The sequence below is a fragment of the Saimiri boliviensis genome, chromosome 9, assembly GCF_048565385.1.
Source record: "Saimiri boliviensis isolate mSaiBol1 chromosome 9, mSaiBol1.pri, whole genome shotgun sequence".
Taxonomy (NCBI): Eukaryota; Metazoa; Chordata; class Mammalia; order Primates; family Cebidae; genus Saimiri; species Saimiri boliviensis.
In genome coordinates, this window is record NC_133457.1 from 15809728 (window position 1) to 15836962 (window position 27235).

Below are 27235 nucleotides of genomic sequence, written 5' to 3' on the forward strand. Positions count from 1 at the left end.
TTGTATTTCTTCTATTATGTTTGTGTGCTCAACTCCTGCAAGTATTTTCAAAAAAGTAGAGCGTTGTAGACTCTAATGCATGTGACATTGAAACCCAAGCAGTAATAATGTTTGTGAAAGAAAACCTCCAGGAAATGCTTGCTAAAATTCCTAACAAAATGACATTAATCTATAGTGTTGTCACGATGTGAAGAATTGATGTCATGAACTCCGAGAGAACGGAAGGGCAGCAAAAACATTAGAAGGATTCATGACATCAATGATACAGAGGCAAAGAAAATTAAGCATTTTAAGAAAATACACTTCAAAAGCACAAAAGTCCCCCCCTTGTGTTTTCAAAATAATCGAACTTATGCAAAAATGAAGTTATTAATGAATGGACTGGACATGATTAAAAGCAATTTATCAAAAGAAAGACTGGTTGCTGATCAGTTGCAGGATGAACATACGCCAGAGGAAAAGATGATTCAGAGTATTTGGACTAATCAGTTGTAATAACTCAAGACAGAAGGAGATAGGTGGTCAATAGAAAGACTAATATCTATTGAGCTTCTAATATGTGTTTATTTTAATCTGATAATTAGTAAGATCACCTACCAATAACAATAGTAGGTTCAAACTCTGTTTCCACTAGCAAATGGTCCAACGCCCACAAATTTGTAAAGATCACTTAAAAAAAAAAAAAGCAGAATTCAAAAATTGTCAGATACAGAATTTCTTACAGAGCCAAGATAATTATTTACCAATATTTATTTTTTATTTGTTTTGGGGGGTTTTGTTTGATTTATTTTATTTTATTTTTTGGAGATAGGGTCTCACTCTGTCACCCTGGCTGCAGTGCAGTAGTGCAATTATGGCTCCCTGTAGCCTCATTCTCCCCAAGCTCAGGTGATTCCCCCATCTCAGCCTCTGGAATAGCTGAAACTACAGGTGTGTGCTACCATGCCAGGCTAATTTTTCTATTTTCCGTAAAGACCAGGGTTTCACCATGTTCCCCAGGCTGGTCTTGAATTCCTGGGCTCAAAGGATCCTCCTGCCTCTGCCTCCCAAAGTGGCAGGATTACAGGCTTGAGTCACCAAGCCTGGCTAGTTACCAACATTTAATTACCGTATTTATGCTACTTTTATAATCTAATTATTTGAGTTTTATTTAACTTGATCTGATAAGTCGAGTATAATACACACAATCATGAATTTGTCACCAAATATTTAATACTTTTTCATTAAAAAAAATTAAAATTCAAAATGTAAGCATTTGTCATAAAATACATCATTATCCTATAATTAATGTGTTTCTTTTTCACATATATGTGTTCTTTCTAGACATATAACTGAGGGGATATGCTTTAATATTAAAATTATAGCTTTAATTTTTAAAAAAGTTGTATTTCTTTAAGAATGAGCCTTTAAAAATTTTAGACTCTTTATGACCACATATATTCATTTCTAATCAAACACATCCAAAATAAAAGCAAAAACCCAGATAAACAACAAAACTGCCCATCTAAGTTAGATCTGCCCCTTTCTTTCTCATCAGCAATGAAAAAATAACCAGCTTGCACAACTTTGCAGAAAAGGTTGAAAGTAAACAAAAGAACAGGCCCTGTGTTTTATAATGATGTTAACACAAATAAAAGAGAAAGCAAATATTTCTCCCTCTGTTTACATAGTACACAAGATTAAAGCAACAGCTGGCTTTGCCTTCCTAAAGCTATTGTTCACAATTGCCTTATGCTGAGTTAGAGATAAACTGAACTGAAGGTACATGGAGAGAAGGGGACTGTCATAACTGTGCTGCAACTTCTAGCTGGCTGAATTCTGTTAAACCTACAGCACACTACATGTCATCCATAATATTAATGTTCTTAATGTTTTCTATTAATTATTATGAAATTAAATACATTTATTCTTAAGAAGTCAACTTTATATTATATCATAAATGGGAAAGGAGTCCTCCCACTTCAGTGTCCTGAGTAACGGGAACTACAGGCACACACCACCACACCTGGCAGACAGGCTTAGATCATGTTGGCCAGGCTGGTCTCAAACTCCGGACCTCAAGTGATCTGTCTGCTTCTGCCTCCCAAGTGCTGGGATTACAGATGTGTGCCACCATGCCTGGAAACAGATTAGAAAATTATATGTCACTGATTGTAATCCCCCTACCAGAAACCAATAAATTGCAACACTAAGCAGACACTTTGACTCTGAAAACACTTACAATATAATGCTATATAAAGTTAGTAAAGAAAACACATCAAATATATAAACTACAATGTGTTTGTAAACCAAGAATCACAAAATGAGTTCACATTTTTCTAAGTCCTATATTTAGTATTCCCATGTCAGAATTAGTCTTTGGAACAAAGTGAGAGTCTTTTATTAAAAGTCTAACTACATTTACAACCTCAGCTCAATTCCTCTGTGGATGGTAACTGAGAATTTCAGGTACATTACAAAGGAATTTTTAAGGAAGGGACTTGTTTAGCTTATCTATCTTTCCCTTTTAACAACTGGCTTAGTACTTAGCCATAACAAGGATAATTCAGCATATCAGTAATTTTTTCATTAGTTATCAAATACATATGAAAGTCAGTACCTTTCTGTTTCCCAATTTACTGGAGGAGGTATGTAGTATGCTATAATTTACTAGAGAAATGTTAGTGTGTTTTGTAAATCAAACTCACTTTTAAGAACTTTGCCGGGCTGGGTGCAGTGGCTCACGCCTGTAATCTCAGCAATTTGGGAGGCTGAGGTGGGCGGATCAAGAGGTCAGGAGATGGAAACCATCCTGGCCAACATGGTTAAACCCTGTTTCTACTACAAATATACACACACAAAAATTAACAGGGCATGGTGGTGCATGCCTGTAATCTCAGCTACTTAGGAGGCTGAGGCAGGAGAATTGCTTGAACCCGGGAGGCGGAGGTTGCAGTGAGCCAAGATTGTGCCACTGCATTCCAGCCTGGGCAGCAGAGCAAGACTCCAGAAAAAACAACAACAACAATCTTGCCAATCAAATACAATAGACACATAATCTACAATATACATCTTTGGTTCACGTATTTAGGCAAGCCATTCCATCACTTTCCTTACTTGGAACTTATAAGAGTAACAGGAATTTTGCCAATCAAATACAATAGACACATAATCTACAATATACATCTTTGGTTCACGTATTTAGGCAAGCCATTCCATCACTTTCCTTACTTGGAATTTATAAGAGTAACAGGAATCGCAGCGTTTATGGCCTTGGAAGGAGAATATCACTGAGTGTGAGCTTGGGAATTTAAAGATATAAGAGGTCAGAGAACAACTTCTCACAGGACATGGGGACATAACAACGCTGAAGCACATGAAGATAAACTTTGTTAAAGACAAAATAGAGAGAGAACATGAAAATGCAAGTGAATAAAAGATCTTTGAAACCTTTATGCAAAATTTCAATTATTGATGGATAATATCACTATGTGAACGGTATTATTAAGAAAAACTCAAAAGGCTATTCTACCAGTAACAATGGATCTTTATCTTGATCATTAACACGAGTTGCAATTTTTAGCCTGAAGTATTACATTTCAGAGGTTTTTAAATTTCAGAGGAAGTCTTCGGGTCCAAAAAGAAACATCATATTAACAATTAAGTCCATTCCATGTAGTATAATTAACTCTAATCAAGCCTTGAAAAACATTATGCCCATGGGACCCCTCTCCCCAACTTAAGGCTTGACCTCTGGTACATGTGAACTGTGTAATGGCCTCTATGCACAGACATGTAGATATTGTTTTAGATAAAGGTTAATTAACTATTTTGAAATACCTGCTGATTTATTGTAGGTCTGATAATTCCTGTTTTGTAACAAAATATGACCTAATACAATTTTTGTAAGGAAAGGGCATTGAGAGATTGGCTGGGTATGTGATCCATGTTCTCACCATTGGTCATTACATTACTGGCCTGAGCCACCCTAGGGAGAGGGCAGAAAAAGTCAAAGCATGAATGAAAGGATGCCTGCAATAGGCCATAGAATAGTGGAATTTCTCTAGTTCAGGAAACACTTGAAATTAAACATGGGCTTAATTTAATGCTTCAAGATAAAGAGTACCAATTTTTCAAAATAAAACACCCATGGTTGTTTGGTTCTGATAAGGCCACCATCGCTTACGCCCTAAGATTTTGCCTGGACATACAGGGACAAAGAAGGATTTTTCTCTCTTAGATGGGCACATTTGTAAGGACAGCAATGCAACAACATTTTTCTAGTTGGAGTCAGCCCTACATAGCACTTACAAAGCATCTATGTCCAGACCAGCTCATTTTACATTTCATTTCTTTTTCCTTACAATACTTGCACAATTTGAAATGAAACATGTTAAACGGGCAGACATTTAAGAACGCAGTCATATAAATGATAGTACATTAAACACTATTAAGATAATGTTTTATTTGATATTATGATTACATCTAACAGCAATATGTAACTTTAAACTAAACTAAGGCAGGTGCAAATCTGTATGTACACAATTTTCCTTCCAAGGATTGTGCAGCAGTCATTTATGCCATGACATAAATAATATTCTTAAATTTCATGATTCAAATAGGCAACACAATTTCAAGTCATTTATCATTTAGTTTCTAAAAGGCAACAATAAGACACTGAAACAGAATTATCACTTTGTACTTAATAATCTCAATCATGAATCATGTTTTCTTTGACAGATATTTTATCATTCCATATTTAGCTTATAAATGTGTAAAGGAAACAAGGAATAAAATAAATCAACACTCAACACTTGTTTAATACAGTTTTCTCTCCCTTTAGGCCTAGATAGGCAGTTTAAGTCTGTCTGTATTAAGAAATTTAAAAATTCATCTCAGTCAAGTGAGGGAAAGGGTTGTCTTTGAATTTAATGAGCTGAATAGGATTAAATAATATGATTTCCTTCAGCTTAAAAGTGAAGCCATGAATAAGACTGAGGAGTGTGTTACACTGAGATACTGTAGAGAAGAGAAGGAGGCAGGGTTCTCATTAAAGATTCCCAAACCTTTAACATGACTCCTTCTGATGTCCACAGCCATAACCGTACAGATCCACCGGAATGCTCTATCCAAATAGGAGATGCTCCTTATTCCTTGCTGATGAGTGCATACCTGTGAGAAAGAGAGGGCTTCTAGATACTTTTAGAACATATGCCATAGTGCTTAATATAGCTATTATTCTTTGTAACTTTCCGCAGGGAGAGAACTTGAGTGAACTCACCAAAGAGACTAAGGAAATTTTTAGCAATCATTTCTACAAATACTTGCTTAATTACCAGTCATTATTGAGAAATATTTGCTTCATGACTCAAAGGGGAAATGAGGCAAAGATGAGGGAAAAATGTCACAATATTGTTTTTTTTTTTCCGACTAGATACTCCCATGCAGATAAGACAGGGTACTCCTTCAAGTTATGTTTGTGTTCCCTAATACTAGTGCAGTTTCTGCCAAAGAGTAGTTTTTAATGTGCACTTGTTGGAAAAGTAATCTCTGTGTGTGTGTGTGTGTGTGTGTGTGTGCATGTTTGTATGTGTTTGTCTTATATGTATATTTCCCATATTCCCATATGCAGTAATAATAACAAATGAAAGAATTTATGGAGTGGTGTACTGATAAATGTTTAACAACCAAGTCTTTGTAAAGAGCAGGGTCTGAGGAGAGAATGGTGCTGTTTTAAAGGGTTTGCCAATTTCCATGGTGTAAATACCCTCACTGTGGCTGTGTTCACGCTTCCACCTTGACCTCAATTAGCTTGAAAAGTTCTGATTATTTAACAATAACTTCTTATCAGCTGGTGTAAGTGATGTGATGAACAGATGAGTGTATGTGGTTTTTATGGTAGAAAAATTTATTTTATTTTAAATATAATACCCAGTAATGGGATTGCAGGATTGAATGGTAATTGTTTTCAGTTCTTTGAGAAATGCCAAACTGTTTTCCACTGTGATTGAACTATTTTACTATCCCACTAAGCATTCCCTTTCTCTGCAGCCTCATCAGCATCTGTTTTTTTTTTTTTTTTTTTTTACTTTTTAATAATAGCCATCTGGTATGAGATGGTATCTTACTGTGATTTCAACTTCCATTTCTCTGATGATTAGTCATATTGAGGATTTTTTTTTCCTACATATGTTGGTCACTTGTATGTCTTTTTTTTTTATTATTATTGTACTTCAGGTTCCGGGGTACATGTGCAGATCATGCAGGATTGTTGCATAGGTATATACATGGCAAGGTGGTTTGCTGCCTCCATCCCCTGGTCAACTATATCAGGCATTTCTCCCCATATTATCCCTTCTCGACCTTCCCACCTTCTGCTGTCCCTCCCCTCCCTGTGTCCATGTGTTCTCTTTGTTCAACACTTACCTATGAGTGAGAACATGCGGTGTTTGATTTTCTGTTCTTGCATCAGTTTGCTGAAAATGATGGTTTCCAGATTCATCCATGTCCCTACAAAGGACAAGAACTCATCACTTTTTATGGTTGCATAGTATTCCATGCTGTATATTTTCCTTGTCCAAATTCTATCATCAGTAGGCATTTGGGTTGGCTCTAGGTCTTTTCTATTGTAAACAGTGCTGCAATGAACACACGTGTGCATGTGTCTTTATAATAGAACTATTTACAATCCTTTGGGTATATATCCAGTAATGGGATCACTAGGTCAAATGGAATTTCTATTTCTAGATTCTTGAGGAGTTGCCACACTGTCTTCCACAATGGCTGAACAAATTTACACTCTCACCAACAGTGTAAAAGTGTTCCTATTTCTCCACATCCTCTCCAGCATCTGTTGTCTCCAGATTTTTTAATGATTGCCATTCTAACTGGCGTGAAATGGCATCTCAATGTATGCCTTCTTTTGGGAAGTATCTGTTCATGTCTTTTGCCAACTTTTTAACAGAGTTATTTGTTCGTTGCTTGGGAAAAGAAAAAATCTTGATACTATACATTTTAAAAGGAAAATTTCATATGGTAGAAGCAAACAACTTGTATTTAAATTAGAGCTCCTATATTAAGCCAAGATATACTCAGTATGACATCATTAATTGGTAGCAACTTCCTGGAGAACTGTGTTGGAAAAGATTTTGACATTAAGTTTGAACACAGCAGCAACAATAGCATGATTGATAAATAATGTCTACCATGGACGGCATGGACAAAGGCAGCCCTTATGCCTTGTATTTACCATCCATGACCCAGCCCACAAATTTACTTCATATATAAGAAAATCGAGACTTAGGGGCCGGGCGCGGTGGCTCACGCCTATAATCCCAGCACTTTGGGAGGCCGAGGCGGGTGGATCACGAGGTCAAGAGATCGAGACCATCCTGGTCAACATGGTGAAACCCCGTCTTTACTAAAATACAAAAAATTAGCTGGGCATGGTGGCGCGTGTCTGTAATCCCAGCTACTCAGGAGGCTGAGGCAGGAGAATTGCCTGAACCCAGGAGGAGGAGGTTGCGGTGAGCCGAGATCGCGCCATTGCACTCCAGCCTGGGTAACAAGAGTGAAACTCTGTCTCAAAAAAAAAAAAAAAAAAAAAAAAAAAAAAAAAAAATCAAGACTTAGATAATGACATGAATTTTCAAGATGTCATAGTATATTCTATTTTATTTGGCAAGTCAATAAAAGGGAGATTGTCACTGGGAATTATGGAAAAGCTGAATAGGTCCTTGAGAGTATTGCATAAATTCAATCTTCTAAGAATTCAAGCAATTAACAAGCATCATATTGTGACTAGCTGAAGTAACATGACAGCAAAAAGAAGAAATTTCATGTGGTATGAGAGCTTGTTGAGAATTGTTAAAGGATTTGAGTGTAAAAAAGTTGTAAGTTTTTTTTTTTTTTGAGACGGAGTTTCGCTCTTGTTATCCAGGCTGGAGTGCAATGGCGCGATCTCGGCTCACCGCAACCTCCGCCTCCTGGGTTCAGGCAATTCTCCTGCCTCAGCCTCCTGAGTAGCTGGGATTACAGGCACGCGTCACCATGCCCAGCTAATTTTTTGTATTTTTAGTAGAGACGGGGTTTCACCATGTTGACCAGAATGGTCTCGATCTCTTGACCGCATGATCCACCCACCTAGGCCTCCTAAAGTGCTGGGACTACAGGCGTGAGCCACCGCGCCAGGCAGTTGTAAGGTTTTTGAGGTCAGGTTTCATGCCTTTTCTTTCACATATTGTCTTGAACATAGCAGGTGGTCAATATATTTTTTGAATTGATTATTGAAAAGAAAATAGCATATAAGATAGATAATGAAATATTAATGTCTGAGTTAAAAGTATAGAGGAGAAATCATAAGAGAAATATTGCTTTGTGAAGGGCTTTTCTTTTTTTAATTATAGTTTAAGTTCTAGGATACATGTGCTGAACATGCAGGTTTGTTACATAGGTATACACGTGTTGTGGTGGTTTGCTGCACCCATCAACTCTTTATCTACATTAGGTATTTATCCTAATGCTATCCTTCCCCTAACTCCCCACCCCTGACAGGCCGTGGTGTGTGATGTTCCCCTTCCTGTGTCCATGTGTTGTCATTGTTCAACTCCCATTTATGAGTAAGAAAATGCAGTGTTTGGTTTTCTGTTCCTATGTTAGTTTGCTGAGAATGACGGTTTCCAGCTTGATCCATGTCCCTGCAAAGGACATGAACTCATCCTTTTTTATGGCTGCATAGTATTCCATGGTATATATGTGCCACATATTCTTTACCCAGTCTATCATTAATGGGCATTTGTGTTGGTTCCAAGTCTTTGCTATTGTGAATAGTGATGCAATAAGCATATGTGTGTGTGTCTTTATAGTAGAATGATTTATATTCCTTTGAGTATATACCCAGTAATGGGATTGCTGGGTCAAGTTGTATTTCTGGTTAAAGATCATTGAGGAATTGGCACACTGTCTTCCACGATGGTTGAACTAATTTACACTCCCACCAACAGTGTAAAAGTGTTCCTATTTCTTGGCATCTGCACCAGCATCTGTTGTTTCCTGACTTTTTAATGATTGCCATTCTAACTGGCATGAGATGTTGGTTTTGATTTGTATTTCTCTAATGACTAGTGATGCTGAGCTCTTTTTCATATGTTTGCCAGCTGTATAAATGTCTTCTTTTGAAAAGTGTCTGTTCATATCCTTCATCTACTTTTTGACGGGATTTTTTTTTCTTGTCAATTAGTTTAAGTTCCTTGTAGATTCCGGATATTAGTCTATGAAGGGTTTTTTTATTCACTGCTTCTCTTCCTCCTCTCATGATGCTTTGTATTTAACATTCAAGAATCTACTGCTAGGCCGGGCACGGTGGCTCAAGCCTGTAATCTCAGCACTTTGGGAGGCCGAGGAGGGTGGATCACAAGGTCAAGAGATCGAGACCATCCTGGTCAACATGGTGAAACCCCGTCTCTACTAAAAATACAAAAAATTAGCTGGGCATGGTGGTGCGTGCCTGTAATCCCAGCTACTCAGGAGGCTGAGGCAGGAGAATTGCCTGAACCCAGAAGGTGGAGGTTGTGGTGAGCCGAGATCGCGCCATTGCACTCCAGCCTGGGTAATAAGAGCGAAACTCCGTCTCAAAAAAAAAAAAAAAAAAAAAAAAAAAGAATCTACTGCTGTCGGAAACTGTTTTGTTTTTATTTTTCCTGTATTCTAGTCTCTGTTATAAATTAGCATTTCACCAGTTTCTGGTAGATAAAGGCACACATCTTTGAAAATGAGTGAAGGGGGTGGGGAAATAGAATAGAGGGAAGGGCCATTTTCATTCAAAAAGTATGCTTCAAGTTTGAGGATGACAAGCTTTTTCAGTGGCAAGACAAATTGATGTAACTGTTGCATTTCACTGTGGTCATAGTAAACAAACCAGCTTTGTTTAAAGTAAATGGTCTTTTGGCAAAAGTTTCTAGGTTTTGAAATGGTCTTTTGCAAAAGTTTCTCCTTTGGCAGGGAGAAGATTTGTTATATCCCTCTCCCCTAGATGGGTGCATGGAGGAATGTCAAATTTCTGGATTCTCTCTCTCTCTCAAGCTTGCTATTATTTTTCTTTCCTTCTTTATTTCTTTTTCCATTTTTTTTTAGTATAGACATTGCTAAGGCCTAGCCTTGGGATGGATAAGAGTGATTTTCTCCTTAACATCAGGAAACAGTGTACACGTACAGATGTCAGGGAGAGCTCTCTGCCACTCTCTCTTCCCCTAGGGTGAGCCCTCACATTTCCATTGTGCACAAGACATTCTTCATTGTTCCCAGAGTCAGCCTTCCCCCACCATATTCCCTCTAACCACGCTGAGGTCCTTGTTCTGATGATGAGGGTCCTAGAGTCAATGACTTACCATCACTTTTCCAGATCTTACAGTTCACACTTGGCATTTTGACCAGCAATAATTCTTTCAAGTAGTGCAAGTGATGTTAGAATTTAAAATTAGGTGAACGTGAAAAATAACAATGTATAGACACTTAATACATACAGGATGGGAGATTTCTTTTAAAGTAGAGAATGAAGTATTTCTTTAACCCTTTACATTGCTTATAATTGTCAGACTGCTACAATCTGAAAAGTCTTTATTTGCTTTATTACAATACTGACCTACCCGTGAAGCCAAATTTTATCAGCTTTACAGCATAAAAAATTTCTTTACAAACAAATTAGCATAAAAAACAACTTTAAATATAATAAGTACATTAATGATTATATTGTAGAAATACAGACACTAATACCAAAGAATCATGCTACTAAATGTGTTATTACAGAGGCAGGTAATTTTATTTAATTCATAACACAATTACAAAACAGTTAACTCACTTAATGAACACATTGTACTTCAGGGAATTTTGAAAACCTCTCAATTCAATTACTAAGATGCTCAATGAGACTCAGTTAGAGAGGTCTTTGTTCTTGTTCTTATATCAAGGGCAAATAATTTCTTATTTCTTGTTCTTATGTTAGGGCAAATAATATATTCAAACAAGTAAGATGAAGAGTGGTTAATTAGTAGCCCATTGAAAAAGTACATCAAGACAATAAATAGCTGCTTTTTGTTTTTATAAATAATGTAAAATATTCCAGGAATCAAGCAAATTTGCACAAAATACAATAAATGTGACTGGAAGAGACTAAGTAGTTGAGTAACCAATTAACAAATTAATAGGTTAAAATATTAGGTAAACTCTATTTTTTTTTAAATAGAAAAGATGCCTTGATCAGCAACAGTTAAGAATAAAATCTGGCCTGGTATGGTGCCACATGCCTGGATAGCAAAGTGCTATCCAGCACTTTGGGAGGCTAAAGTGGAAGGATTGCCTGAGCTCAGGAGTTCAAGACCAGCCTGGGAAACACTTTCTCTACAAAAAACTTTAAAAAATTAACCAGGATTGGTGGTGTGCACCTATAGTGCCAGTTACTCAGGAGGCTGAGGCAGGAGGTTTGCTTGAGCCCAGGATATCAGGGCTATAGTGAGCTATGGTCATGCTACTGCACTCCAGCCTGGGTGACAGAACAAGACCCTCTTTCAAAAGAGAGTAAGAGAGAGAGAGAGAGAGAGAGAGAGAAAGAGAGAGAGAATGAAATCTATCTCTAATTTTACACAAATGCCTGAATTTCATATACTGTTATTTCTGTCAAGGTAACAAGACAGTATTATTTTATAGAGAAACACCTGTGAGTAAGGCTCACTACATATTATTAAAAATGAATCTGCTGTCCAATTTCAGTATAAACTGAAAGACAAAAGGTGTTTTAATTTAGCAGAACAATTCCTTTGAGTTAGGCCCAATACTAATAGATAGGACATATACTCTTCTTTACTGTGTAATCAGAAAAAAGTCAATAATGCAAAAACTTCCATTAATCATGTAGCTCCTAAATGGCAAGGATTTTCATATGAGAAGGAAGTAGATTGCTTGAGTGCCTATTTGAATAGACTGTTTTCCCTGGAAAAGTAAATTTGGTTATTAGAATTTGTTGATTTCTAGAAGCTGGAAGAATTTGGAGACACGAATACCTTCTACTGTGTTTTTCCTTTGGCTGTTTGTCCTTTATTATTTTACTACATAAAACCATTCTTTGAAAAAGAAAATAACTGTGTAATCTTGCTTCTGTCTATTCAGAAACACCAAAATATCCTCCCCAATAATCTTGATTTCTTTCAACCTTTGGGGGTTGTTAGTATTAAAATTTCTCCTTACGGATTTAGAGGAAAGTTCTCAAATTAGATTAATTGCCCTCCTCTTTCTCTGCTTGTGATCCTTGAAGATTAGTATGACCCTTAAACCACTTTGTTTTCCACACAGACTTTTTGGGCTATTAAATTCGTCTTGTAAACATTCCCAGAGATGTTGCTAGGAGAATCTTTCTATAAATACTTTAACTGTTTATTTTTAACACGTTTGATTTCTTATCTAAAATGCTCTATTCTTTATAGTTGGAAGATTTAAATTATTAAATGGATAATCAAAGTTTTATACCCAATAATTAAATTTAGTGTTAATTTCAAACTTATTTTACTAAACCATATAAAATTGCCATATATAAGGTAAAAATGTTCCAGTATCAATAATTTTCTATTTCAATCCAATATTTTCTTCTTTTCTTTTTTAAAAATATTTTCTTCCTTACCATGAGAGACTCAGGAGAATAATGGAGAAGGGTTTGGATTCAGGAGTCAAACAGGCAAAGCATTAAATTATATAGCCAAATCATGTATTAGCTATGTATTTGTGGATCATTTATTTAATCTTTTTTAGGCTTTGTTTCTTCAACTGAAAATTCTGTTATTAATAGCATTCACTGCATTAAATTATTGTGAATACTATAAGAATTAATGTATACACTGTGTTGTTATAGAGTGACTGCTGGAAAAAATGTTAGTAGAAGTTATTATTATTATTAATTTTTTTTAGACAGGGTCCCACTCTGCCACTTGGGCTGGAGTGCAGTTGATGCCATCATAGCTCACTGCAGTCTTGACATCCTGGGCTCAAGCAATTCTCCCACCTCAGCCACCTGAGTAGCTGGGACTATGGGTGTGTGCCATCACGCACAGCTAATTTTTTCCATTTTAGTAGAGGAAGTCTTGCTATGCTGCCCAGGTTGGTTTTGAATTCCTGAGCTCAAGTGATCCTCCTGCTTTGGCCTCCCAAGTGCTGGGATTACAGGTGTGAGTGACCAGATCCAATAGAAGTTATCAGCATTGGATTTAATTAAGATTTCTATTGTATTTCTTTTTTTTTTCTTGAACTTCCTGATTAGTTTGCTTGGTTTACATTAACTGCTCTTTAATTCGAGCCCATTGCATTTTCAAACATTATATCATTTGATACTAAGAGTATGATATTATCATACATGTATCATATGATATCCATATGATACTCATATGGATAACATTCCACCATGTAAAACTCATAATGTTCATAGTATCATATGTATGAGGCTCATATGTGTACATATGCATCATATCATATGTATGAGGATCATATGTATACGTATGATACTATGAACATTATGAGTTTTACGTGGTGAAATTATTATTCTCCTTTTCTAAACAAGGAAATTAGGATATGTGACTTTTTTTTAACGATCACACAACTAGTAAAAGGTAAAGCCAGGATAAGATCTCACTAATCTTTTTACCATGTTGGCTTTTATAAGAACCTTTTAAATGGATATTTCTGAGCAGCAAGAATTCTAACATCAATGGCATTGGATTGCCATTATCATTTTGGAGAAAGTCTTCTCTCATTTGTTATAAATTTCTATAATAGCTAACAATTATTTAGCAACCAATATGTACCTCATACTATATAGCATATGTATATATTAGTACCTCATACTATATAGCATATGTACTTCTAATATGTACATAACAACTCATAATATTGGTAACTCTCATTATCCCTGTTTTACAAACACAAAAATGGAAAGCTAGTAAGTAAGTGAAGTCAGTATTTGAAACAAAGCAGTCTGCCTCTAGGACCTATGCTCTTAAACACTGTGCTATACTACCTCTTAGCAAATAGTACTGCAAGCTTTTAAAAATACATATTTTTAAATATATTCATTGTTGCACTTTTTTTTTTTTTTTTGAGACAGGGTCTCAGTCTGTCTCCCAGGTTGTAGGGCAGTGGCACAATCATGGCTCACTGCAGCCTCAGCCTCCCCAGGTTCAGGCAATCCTCTCACCTCAAGCCTCCCAAGTAGCTGAAACTAAAGGCACTCACCCACCATGCCCCAGCTAATTTTTGCACTCTTTATAGAGACAGGGTTTCGCCAGGTTGCCCAGGCTAGTCTCCAATTTTTGGGCTCCAGTGATATGCCCACCTTGTTCTCCCAAAGTATTGAAATTACAGGTATGAATCACCATGCCTGCCAGTACTGCAAACTTCACTGCCTTTCAAACTTCCATTGATTCTCAAGCAGTGTATTTCAGCATGTTATGTGCAAAACAACAACAACAAAAAAAAAAAAAAAAAAAAAAACAACTTTGCCTTCTCAAAATTTGATGTGCAATGCTGAATAGAAATAGTTTCTGAGGAGGTTTCTACTCTCACAGGCAAAACTGGCTACATAATTAGTAGAGCCCAGTGCAAAAGAAACATATGGGGTCCCTTGTTAAGAAATAATGGAACTAAAACAATTTAGCATTAAATTATGTGTGTGATCTTTTTGGGTGTGAGGCACTGTGAGACTACATAGTAGCAGGCCATGAAACCCTCCCTGCTCACAGGGTTATGATCCTGAATCCAGCCTTGTTCCTGTGCAGCTATCCTTTTTAGACCTGCGTAAAGCTTTGTAGCAGAAATACTGGTGACCTTTTAGTAAATCTTTCCCAGAAACACTCCAGATCTCAACTGAGAATATTCTGAGGCAACAGGAAGTAGGACTTGAAAGGGAAACAAGGCCACCAGGCTACAGTCTGGATGACTTATACTATGAAAAAGGAGAAGCATACACCACTTTTTGTCTTAGCAGCCAGAGTGAGATAGTAGTCAGGAAGTGTGGAGAAGAAACAGGAAGCTCTGGGTAACTCCTACCACCCCACAAAGAGGGCATCACCCTTTTCTTCCATCAGAATGGTGGCAGAAACCTGTGAAATAACATCCATTTGTCTTTGTTTCTTGGAAGAAGTTCATATTAATTTCTGTCTAAAATTAACAAGCCTGGCATTGGTTATTCAAATGCTTTTAGCTCACAATGTTTTAACCCTTCTTCCTTCTAAAAGTAGAAGAGAGTTGCATTACCGAAAAATACCTGTTATTAATTTTTAGACTTTGTTGTGCACAAGGTATTGTCATTCAATCCTGTAGGCAGTCAAGAATCCGAGTCAGTGCTTTTAGAGTCCAAGTATATAGGCTTAAGCTCTGGTCCCTCCACTTACTGATTCTTCAATCTTGAGAAAGCTAATTAATCTCTCTGAGCCTCAGCTTTTTAATCTGCAAAATGAGAAAAATCTTAAATCGTAACAACCTCAGAGAATTACTATATGCATTTGATGTATAAATATACTTAGTATAATACCTGTCTGGCACATCAGAAGAACTCAGCAAATTATAGATATTTTTATTTCATGTAAATACGCATATTTCTATACATAAATATATTTATATTTCACACATGTATACATTTTAAGTGTGTAACATGTAGCTACTTTGAAGTTCTGAGTTTTAAGCTATCAGATATTGGTGAGGGGAAATGCTTAGCTAGGAGGATGCCTGTAACAGAGCCTATTTTTGAGCTTCTGCCTGTCTTTGCTAACTCAATATTCAACTTACATAGCATTTAAATTCAGCTATTACTGCCCACACAATTATGGGCTTTCTCAGTATAATCCCTATGCTTCACATCAAGAAGACTGAGTGTTTACCTGAATCTAAATCTAATATAATGCTCAGAAAAAGTCAGGTGTCCTTCTTGTCTGAAATGGTGGTAATGTACTTCCAGGTGTTTTACAGAGCATTAATTAGGATATATAAATTGCCATCTATTAAGGTTACCTAACTTAGCAACTCTCTCCCTAATCTCTAGCCATCTGATGTATCTTTTCATGTGTTACTTGATTTTAATCACAGAAAAATAAATGGAAAATAACTTGAACTCTAGTATCTTTTTCTGAGTACATCAACGTAGCATATATCCAGGTTTCCCTCTAAAATTTCACTTTTATAGTTCCCTCGAGGTTATTGAAGAAAGAAGTTTCATTATTATATTCTCAATATAGAATTCACCAAAAAATATTAATTTGAAAAAAAGAAAGAAATGCGGAGGCAACTGTATTCCAACATAAACATTATTTACCACTTCTTATTGTCTAAATATGCAAATAAAAACAAAAATAAGGAATGCTTCTCTGTTGCTTTGGTAGTGGATAAAATAATTTCAACAGTAGTGTTTTAAAAATCTACTTGATAAATGTGTTTTCTGTGAAATGAGTTATTTGTTTTTTGTCATTCAGTTGGAAAATTGAATGTAAAAATAAAATAAATGTGAATGTGAAAATGAAAGCCTCACAAAAATTCCCCTGAGTGAACATCTATGACTTGGAGGTTTGACTGAATAAATTATTCCTGGGCTTTTGAATTATTAATCTTGACTGCATGATATGCAAATAAGACTGTACTAACCATGTCCAGCGGCACAGCGCTGGGTCAGAAGCTATATCCAGCTGCTGGCAGAGTTTCTGTGAAGGGATCAGGACTTCCAACAGAATGGTAAGCTGCATGGCCAGTTGTGTCTCTCAGTGTATAAAGTAAGGCCAGATATCCTTGTAAAGGTGGCCTGTAAGCAATTAAGGTGTTAAGTATTAAGTGTTTAAGTTAATTCTTTACTAATAGATGTAAAACAGCAAAAGAATAGAAAAGGAAGTCATTATTTATATCTCTACATTTATTTTTCAACAAATTAACTTTCTTGTTTTAGTTGTCAAATACTAATTTTACTTTCTTCAAAGGGATTTATTATATTTGCTAACGTCTCAACAATTTATATTTCAACAAGAATAGTAATCGAATTTACTTAAATAAATATAACTACTTATGGGGAAAAAATTGAAGTTCCTAAATCATTTGAAACAATCATGTATTTTATATATATATAAAGGTTTTTTATATATAGGTATATTTATAATATATGTGTATTATATTTTTATTAATTTACTAAATATATTTATTTAATATATAAAATATATTAATATATTGTAATGTAAATATATATATATTATGAGACAGAGTTTCATTCTTGTCACCCAGACTAGAGTACAATGACATGATCTCAGTTCACTGCAACCTCCACATCTCAGGTTCAAGTGGAGTGGGTGGGATTACAGGCCCCACCACTACTATGCCAGGCTAATTTTTTTGTGTTTTTTAGTAGAGACGGAGTTTCACCATGTTGGTCAGGCTGGTCTCAAACTCCTGACCTCAGGTGATCCACCTGCCTCAGTCTCCCAAAGTGCTGGGATTACAGGCATGAGCCACCGTGCCCAGACATAATATTTTTATGTTTAGAAAATAATGTATTTGAGGGAATTTTCAGGCATCCTAAAAACTAAATTTAACAAATATGCGTGTGAAAATTATATTATCCAAGAATATAATTTACTTAGGAAAAATAAAAAATTGTAGAAATCATTTATATTTTACCTTCAATATCTTTTCAAAATGCATGTGGTATTTTTAAAGAAATTAATACACAATTGTGCCATACTATTATCTTTTAATATTTTAATTTCTGATGTAATGTATGGAATACATAAAAATAAAGTTATAAATGTTAAATTATTCTGTCTTTTCAATGTGAACATATATTTTTACTCAAATTGCTTAGTAATAGAAAAAGTAATTTGTTAAAAAAATTCTCATATTACTATGTAAATTTGCCTTAAGGTAGTACTTAAAAGTAAAAATTTTACAAGTTTTCTTTGTTTAATTGTGATGACTATAAAAGCAAACAATTAAAAAGCCTAGAAACTATCAAATTTATATATATTAAAGTAAATTTCAAAAATGCCACATCTTCAAAAGGCTGAATATGTTTAAAGTAAAAAATATTTTTAAATTAAAAATGAGTAAGAATTATTGATCTGCTTATGTGAGTAAATTAGGTATTGCTTCCAGTTCAATAATTCTAACAGTTTTATATATATTTTTGGACTAGGAGCTAAAGATTTCACTTTAATTTCTGATCTTAAAAATAAAAACCTGTTTAAAATAATTCATCCAAATCAGTTACAATTCATCACTACTTCCATTTCCTAAAAATTAAGAATATAACCACTAGAAAGCAGAAGAGAGAATTTTAATTTTCATGACAGAATTTTCTCTTCAATTCGAAGTTTTGCTTAAAAGAGCAACTTACTTCATATGTTTATAGAATTGTGATGCCACACTAAAAACATACCTGACTACAAATATATCCAGTTTGAAATATAGTACCTTCAAACTTGTGTATCCTGGTGAAGCTAAATTAGTCTGCAAATATTGGACATCTTGTATTTATAAAACCATAATCTATTAGAATTAGGAACTTAGAAAAAGGAATGAAACAAATGTATCAAAGAAAGATTATAAAACATCATAAAATATCATTTTTGTAAATATAAATTGAAATAAATATTAAAGTGTAGAAGGGTACCCAAATATTAGGAGTGGTCTGTTTACAGACCATTTTTGTTTCTTGTTTTTGCCTATTTGATTCTTTTGAGTGTTACACGACTAACAATAATTTTGTACATACATTTTTTAAGTTGTTTTTAAAAAAATAAACAACTCTATGAGAAGCAAGGCAAATATGATGATTTAGCCATTCATTTTTCTTATTCCAACTCTGGTATTCTCCACCCCTACTACTCCTTCAATCTCCAACCTTCTGGACTACTGTACAGCAGAATGCTCCTTGACTTTTATGTGACCCCTCACTTACCTGAGTGTTAGTTACAGGAAATTGGGAAGCCTTTGTGGCTATATTTTCCTTCCATTGCAGCCAAATCTTTCTGCTGTGCACAATACATAAGCTATTAACATTAGCAGTGCTGACAAGGCAGAAAGATAGACGTTATGACCAGAAAAAAGGAAATGCAAAAATGAAACAAATTTCTTGTGTCATAGAATTTTCTGTATCTTAATTTTCATTTGAATTTGTGCACCAGCTTTGTGAGTACCCCCAAAACAACACAAGAGTTCTGAACTAAGACCTTAGAAGGTTCAACATTTAAACGGGCAAAGAAGGATTAGTCCACAAAAGAGCCTGAACATGGAGAAAGGAGGAAAACAAGGAGATTTTTTTTCCTGCTTTCTGTGACATATTTGTCACAAAGACAGGAAGAGAGTGCTTCCAGAAATGGAAGTGGACTTAAATGCTACTGAGACTAAAGATTAATAGTGAAAACTGACCATTGAGCTAAACAATGAAGTTTGTTAATATTTTAAACAGTCCATTGACATTTTTGCTGTATTTCTAGAAATTTAAAGTCTTTAAAATCATCAAATAGATGCCTATTTTGAGAGAAAAAATGATGGGAAATTTAGATAAAAAGAGAAAGTGCATAATAAAAACTACCTGAAATCTCATCAATAGAGATAAAAGTATTAATACTTTAATGCATCCCTTTCTAGACGTATGTTTATTATTTTAGGTGTCATTTCTTAATTAAATGCTTAAATTTAAAAATTTATCCTTGAAGATAGATATTTTATTTTACCTTGTACAAATGTGTTTCTAAACTACAGCTACTACTACTACTACTACAATTGCCAGCTTTGAATACTTACATTATACATAGTGTTGGCTTTCACAGTGAAATAAAGCAATGAGCTTAATTTGATTGTCTTGCTACTTATTTGGCCTTGGAGAAAATACTTATAAAAATGCTTTGTAAATAGGTGTTTATATTCATCTTTTCACTTAACAAGGATTTATACACCACCTATTACCTGCTGGTCACTGTGCCAGATTTGAACACTAAAAAATGAGTAAGACAAAGTTGTAAAAAATTCTAAGAAGTTTAATATAAAGCAATAGCATAAATGGGGGGATCTAGTTTAGACTGAGGGTCAGACAGCCTATCTTGGGAAACCTGCACTTGAACAGAGAGGCCAGGTATCACAGAACAAAAACAGCAGTGAAAAGAGATTCAGACGGAGGGATTGCACATGAAGAAGGCTCTCTCTGCATTCAAAGAGGAAACAAATGAGTTAGGAGGAGAGTAAGGCCAAGGAAAATTGAAGTGAGTACAGGGGCCGGATCATGCAGATCTTGATATCCCCCTTAAGGATTTTAGACTACATTCCTTGGATAGTGGAAAGGTAATGGGTTTTGATCAGGGAAAGCTGTATGATCCGATTTTGAATTGTAGTTTTTCAAGACTGTTTAGTTATAGTGGTAAAGATGAATTGATGAGGGCCAGAGAGGATGTGAGGAGACAATAGGAGACTATGACATAGTGCAAGATAGAGATGAGAGTAGCCTGGACTGAAATAATAATGAAAGCTATGGAGCAGGATTGATAGATTTGAGAAATATCCAGACATTACAGTAAACAGACTTGGTAGTTTATTCATTATTGGTGTTAAGTTTTAGATGATTTTGAGGATATTGCTAGATTTTTATGAACACCTGGGTACATGGGAGAACCATTTACTGAAATAGGTGAATATGCTGCAGGCTGGGTAAGGAACTTGGAGAATTTAGTATAGGATTTCTGGAAGCAGAGATGCCTAAGAGAAATCATTTAATGGCAATGAAAAACTAGAGTTTTTAAGGCAGATCCAAGCTGGGCTGGAAATCTGGGAGTTGTTGATGTGTAGTTCACTCAAAAATGAATGAGATCTTTCAGGCAGAATTTATGGAAAGATGGAGCCCAGAAATTAGCTTTGAGTTACTCAACACTTAATGCTTGAGCCAAGAAGACTTGGGCCCCAAAGGTGCGTGCAAAGAACAACCAAGGAGAAAGAATGAAAACTAGGATATTGTCATGTCTCAGAAGAAAATGGAAGAGTGTTTCTGGAAGATGTAGTATTAAAAACAACTGAGAAATAAAATAAGACTAGTGAGAAATAATTATTGGATTGAGCAATGTGGAGGCTACTTGTAGGACTGGTAGATCAGAAGCCAAATTGGAGTAAGTTTAAAGGGAATGGGGTGTCAAGATGTTAAAACACTTAGTGAGATGGCTCTTTTCAGAAATCAAACTATGAAGAGGAGAGGAACATGTGAAACTAGGGAGAGTTGTTTATGTTGCTCCAGTTATGTTTAAGACTGAAGAGATGAGAGTGTTTAAATGCTGATGGAAAAGATGAGATGCAGACTGAAGATGGAGAGAAGGATGCTAAAATGTCAGAAAAGAGGAAATAATGGTAGCATAGAAATGCTGAGAATTTGTGAATGAGTTGGATCTAGCATAAGCTCAACAAATGGTCTCTATCTCAATGAACCAGGAGGCAAAACTATTTGCTAATAATGAGTAAGGTAGAGTAAATGAAAAGACTTTTAAGAGATTAAAAAATATCAAATGACAGAAATATGGAAATATTCTGGCAATGTGAGAGAACAGTAGAATTAAGCAACCTCGAAGATAGAGTGAAACCAACCTGCTTTATTCTTCAGCAGCATTCCGTGTCTGCTGCTTCAGAAACTTCCCACTCAGCTTTGTCTGGAATTGGACTTAGTGGCAGGTTGCCGTAGAAGGATTCAAGAGACTCAGAAAAATGTACGATGTTTTAAAGCAAGTGATTAAAAATAACTTTTCAAAATATTCAACTTATTGTATCTTCAATTCTGTGACTTATTTGCATAAATGAAACACTCTCAAAATAGCAATGATCTTTAAAGTAAACCACTTGAATTTGACAAAAATACATATGAGTTTTCCAGATGCCTTATAATAGCAAAGTCTACTGAATTTTGCATGCTTCCCTTAAAAAAGCGATTTAGGTGAATTTATTCTTATTTTGTTCTGGTTACCAAAATTCTATATTGAAAGAATTCTTTGATTGCAAGTAATCCTACTTGACAAGGAGGATTTTAGGACATTTTATTTTTAATCTTGGGTTTCCTCACTAGAAATAAAAATATTTAATATTTATAAATATTATAATTTATATTTAATATTTTAAATTTATATTAAATATTTTAAAAATATTTAATATTTAATAATGACAATTCAATACATTTTTCAGGTAATTCAAGTCGTTGAAATACCCTATCCAATCACAATCTGGTCTCATGATAAGAGGAAAAAGTGTAGATTAGCAAGACACTTGAGGTTTGAGTAAGTCAGATAGCTTATTTCTGTGGTATATATTCAGAAGGTATTACAAAAAAGGTCTTTCACTAAGCATGTGACGAAGGCAAGTGCTATGGTCTTAATATTGGTGTCTCCTCAAAACGTATGTTGGAACCTAATAATATTAAAATGTAGGGCCTTTGGAAAGTGATTAAGTCATGAGGACTCTGCCTTCATGAATGGGATTGGTATCCTTGTGAAATAAGTTGAAGCAAGCTGCCTTGCCCTTCTGACATTTGTTGCGAGGACGCAACAGCCATCGTCTTTGAAGCAGAGGGTGACTTTTCATCAGACACCACATCAGACACCTTGATCTTGGACTTTTCAGCCTATAGAACTGTGAGAAATAAATTTCTATTATTTATAAATTACCCAGTCTGAGGCATGTCATCTTTCAATCAATCATGACCAATGTTAATATTACTAAGATTTTGTTTCCTATTTTTAATTAAAAAAAATAAGTTTTAAAACTGGAGTTGTATCATAGTTTATGAATTTAATACAATAAGTAGAATTCTTTGGCAATATGGAAACAAGTAAAAGCTTAAAATAGTGAGAATGAAGTTTTAAAGATTCTTATTTCCTCTTCTGGATTATGGTTTAATTCAGTTTAACACAGCAGAATTTGTTGAACAACTGCGGTACACTGGGGACCGTGGTATGTTGGGAGACACAAAAGTGAATTCAAAATTTTCTCTTCACTTATTTTATCACACTTCCCCTCTGTTTCTTTGCTGTTTGTCAAGCCCTCTATGTGTGTTTCCATATTAATGCCTTTACATGTGCTCTTCCTTATTCCTGAAACACTTCCTGCAAATACAGATATGTCTCTTTCACTTTCCTCCTTGAGGTTTCTGTTTAAATGTCATCTTGTATAAAAACCTTTCCCTTATTACCACATGTAAAAAATAGCTCAATACCACCCTCCATCCCAAAATTTTCTAACATTTTTACCTTCTCATATGTTTTTCTTCATAGCACTTATCATTATATGGCATCACTTATTGTTTATTTCCTGATTCTTCCCAAGACAGTATAAATTTGTTAGAGATTAGGCACCTTGATTTATTCACTGCTGTTATCTCCAGTGCCTGAAATTATATTCAGCACATAGTTGAAAGGTATTCAAAAATATTTGTTAAAATAATATGTTAATGACATATATGTGTATCTGTATGTATATGTAGGTATGCTTTCCTACTAACTTACTTCCATAGTTCACCATTCAAGTGTTTTTCATTATTATTATGTTCTGCACAGTTTTGTCATTAGTCACAGTCTAGTGCTTAATTCTTATATTTTCTCTCTCTTCTTTAGGCATGGAATGCAACTTGCGAAAATTGGCTGGCAGCAGAGGCTGCCCTGGAAACGTACTACCTTTCCATTTTTTATGGGATGGAGTTCATTGTGGGAATCCTTGGAAATACCATAGTTGTTTATGGCTACATATTCTGTCTGAAAAACTGGAACAGCACTAATATCTATCTCTTTAACCTCTCTATCTCGGACTTAGCTTTTCTGTGCACCCTCCCCATGCTGATGAGGAGTTACGCCAAGAAAATATGGATATATGGAGACGTGCTCTGCGTAAGCAACCGATATGTGCTTCATGCCAACCTCTATACCAGCATTCTCTTTCTTACTTTTATCAGCATAGATCGATACTTGCTAATTAAGTATCCTTTCCGAGAACACCTTCTGCAAAAGAAAGAGTTTGCTATTTTAATCTCTTTGGCCATTTGGGTTTTAGTAACCTTAGAACTACTGCCAATACTTCCCCTTATAAATCCTGTTATAACTGACAATGGCACCACCTGTAATGATTTTGCAAGTTCTGGAGACCCCAAGTACAACCTCATTTACAGCATGTGTCTAACACTGACGGGGTTCCTTATTCCTCTTTTTGTGATGTGTTTCTTCTATTACAAGATTGCTCTCTTCCTAAAGCAGAGGAATAGGAAGGTTGCTACTGCTCTGGCCCTTGAAAAGCCTCTCAACTTGGTCATCATGGCAGTGGTAATCTTCTCTGTGCTTTTTACACCCTACCATGTTATGCGGAATGTAAGGATCGCTTCTCGCCTGGGGAGCTGGAAGCAGTATCAGTGCACTCAGGTCGTCATCAACTCCTTATACATTTTGACACGACCTTTGGCCTTCCTGAACAGTGTCATCAACCCAGTCTTCTATTTTCTTTTGGGAGATCACTTCAGGGACAAGCTGATAAATCAACTGAGACACAACTTCAAATCCCTTACATCCTTTCGAGGATGAGCTCATGAACTTTCATTCAAAGAAAAGCAAGGTGCTTATGAAACAGATTATTTCACAAATGCATCTGTAGGTTTGCTTTAACTCGCAGACATCAATCAGAGAGTGTCACAGATTTAACCTTTATCTAAAGACAAGTTGTACCCAGAGTATGTGAAAAGAATGGGATGACAAGAATGTACTGGTTTCTTCCTCTAAGAATTGAAAGGAGTTGGACTGCCTTAGGTTTGGGCATGCAACTCAAAAATACTAGATGTTATAAGACTTTCTCAGTCAGTGCAAAAATGCAAGATATATAAAGCAACAAGTTGTCTGCACTTGATCACTGGTCAGATTTTTTATAAAATTGTTTTGGCAACATTCTCTATGTTATTCTTACTTACATGATCATAGAACTTTATGTGAGAACTGAATAGCAGAAGATATATTATTTAATAGTTTTTAGAAGTTGTGCTGTTAAGCAAATTTAAAGTCAACAGTAATGATGATTAAGAAAGCAATATAATGAGTTCAAGAATATCTGTGTGATATATTTTTGTATTCATCATGAAGGGGGGTAGTTTTGTAATTTATTCATCCTTTTTTGTTGTATGGTTTATAGTGGAATCTTAATTTAAGTTAAAAAGAACCTAAGGAGATAATTCAACAAAAGTAGAGAATATGTTTGAGTTTGTCTGTCAGGGAATTTAGATATGAAAATACTAGAGAGATGCACTAAGGATATTTGAAAAAAAAATTTTTTTTTCTTGGTAGGCACAAAGTGCCTGTTTGCTCAGGAAACCCAGAGCAAAACAGAACAAAAGTGAGTACATTGTTTTTACGATGATTTTGCCATCTGGCATTTTATTATCATAATTTGACCACCAGTGCATGAAAATATATTAAACTTCATTAGCTTTCATAAAAATGAACTTTTCATAAAGTTCATAAAAATATATTAAAGTTCATTAGCTTTCTGCTCTTGATTTAATAGTGAACTTTAAAATACATTAATGTCATAAACCAGCAAATAAGGAGAAATAAACTGATAATAGTAGATTCATTGGGATGGTTTTCCATTTTGGAGGGAAAGTCACAATTTTTCTCCATGATTCTCATTTTTGGTAAACGCTGGGCTAATTTACAAGGACAACTTTATCATAGCAAGAGCAACTCACATCTGGAGTGAGCCTTGTTTTCATGAAACATTAAGACCATCAGAGAAAATATTTCAAACAAAATGTACTTGGTGAAATTATAGAACATGAAAATATTTATGTGAATGTTAATCTGTATTATCCCAGGTGTGTTAATGAGGCACCATTTTATGCCACAACACAAATGTAGGGGAAAACATGGGTGCTGCATTAGCTTTTTAAAGTCAAACAAGTATCACATGATAATTCACTGCCATGCAACATAAAGTGTCTGTGGCCACATGTCTAAGTTCCTTTCCCTTATATCATTAGCGATAAGGAGTAAATAATGTGGAAGATAAAATAAGCATTATGAAAACAGAGACATAAAATTCCACTGTCCTTCCTGTTCTGGGAAGTAGTCTGACATTTTTAAATCCCCAGATTTTGCCAACTAATATCTCTAGACCTCAAACAACTGAAATACTATAAAAATGCATTACTCACAAAAGATTTTTCTTACATCACACTGGGCTTTAAGATACTTTCTGCCATGCGTTGCCTTTGTATCAATATTTTTGAAATTACACTGTAATTTTATAACTCCCTCATAACAAACTGAAAACGGAACTCCTGAGTTTCCTCATCAGAAAGGACCACAGAAAAGACCTTAGGAAAGAAATATTCACTCACTTCTGCAAACTTGGTAATATGTTATTTAACTTTAATTTATATTTTATGCATAAATTTTACTTGTTAAGATGAAAGTACATTTGCTTTCCCTACTCCCAAACTCCAAGAAGTCACAGGGATGGACTCTTCCTAATAGTGCAGTAAAATATTTTTCAAACCATAAACTCATGTGTATATGTATTCTATTTTATATGTCTGCATTTGATCATTGGCCAGATAGTAAAAAAAAATTATTCTGGCAACATTCTCTGTTATTCTTATTCATATGATCCTAGAACTTCATGTGAAAACTGAATAGCAGAGATATATTATTGAATCTTTTAAATATATTTTTAATAATATAGTTTAAAATAGTTTTAGTATATATATTTTATATATATATACACACACAAGTTTATGGTTTATATATGTAATGTATATATATATATTATATATATAAAATAATATGGTTATATATTATATATATGAGCTTATGGTTTGAAGAATACACACATACACACATATATATACATCTTGTAACCAAGAGGTTAAGAAATTTTATAGCACATTTTAAAATTCTTTTCTTCCTCAAATCTATCATGCGAAAACATAATTCTTAATAGACTTTAGAGACCTACACTAAAATTATAAGAGTAATTTCATTTGTCTTTTGTACTGTGTAAGTGTAACAATCAAACAATAAACAATAGAAATTCTTTCTGGGTTTATGGTTTTTAAAGGAAATAATATTGAGCTTTTATATTTTGTCTTTTAATTGACTCCCTGGTATCTTCAGAATGATGTCTAAACTATTGGATCCAGATTCTGCAATTTGGACCCACGTACTCTTCTTACATTATCTCCTATTATGTTGTC

At 34.8% G+C, this 27235-nt stretch overlaps 1 protein-coding gene and 1 long non-coding RNA gene across 3 annotated transcripts; one reads left to right on the plus strand and one right to left on the minus strand.

The window, feature by feature from the left end:
* LOC141585588 (uncharacterized) lies at positions 1-19041 on the minus strand. 2 transcript variants are annotated; one of them, XR_012519127.1, is made up of 5 exons: positions 18944-19041; positions 16648-16801; positions 15278-15459; positions 6406-6489; positions 1-5151 (listed from the first exon to the last, which is right to left on the minus strand). It is a non-coding gene; the product is annotated as an uncharacterized LOC141585588 (long non-coding RNA). The 2 variants fall into 2 exon arrangements; XR_012519128.1 differs by lacking the exon at positions 16648-16801.
* On the plus strand, positions 16652-26692 carry SUCNR1 (succinate receptor 1). Its single transcript, XM_074405506.1, has 2 exons — positions 16652-16734; positions 23622-26692. Exons 1-2 carry the CDS (start codon positions 16732-16734, stop codon positions 24573-24575), a joined length of 957 nt encoding a protein of 318 aa, XP_074261607.1. The 5' UTR covers positions 16652-16731; the 3' UTR covers positions 24576-26692.
* The last annotated feature ends 543 nt before the right edge of the window (positions 26693-27235 follow it).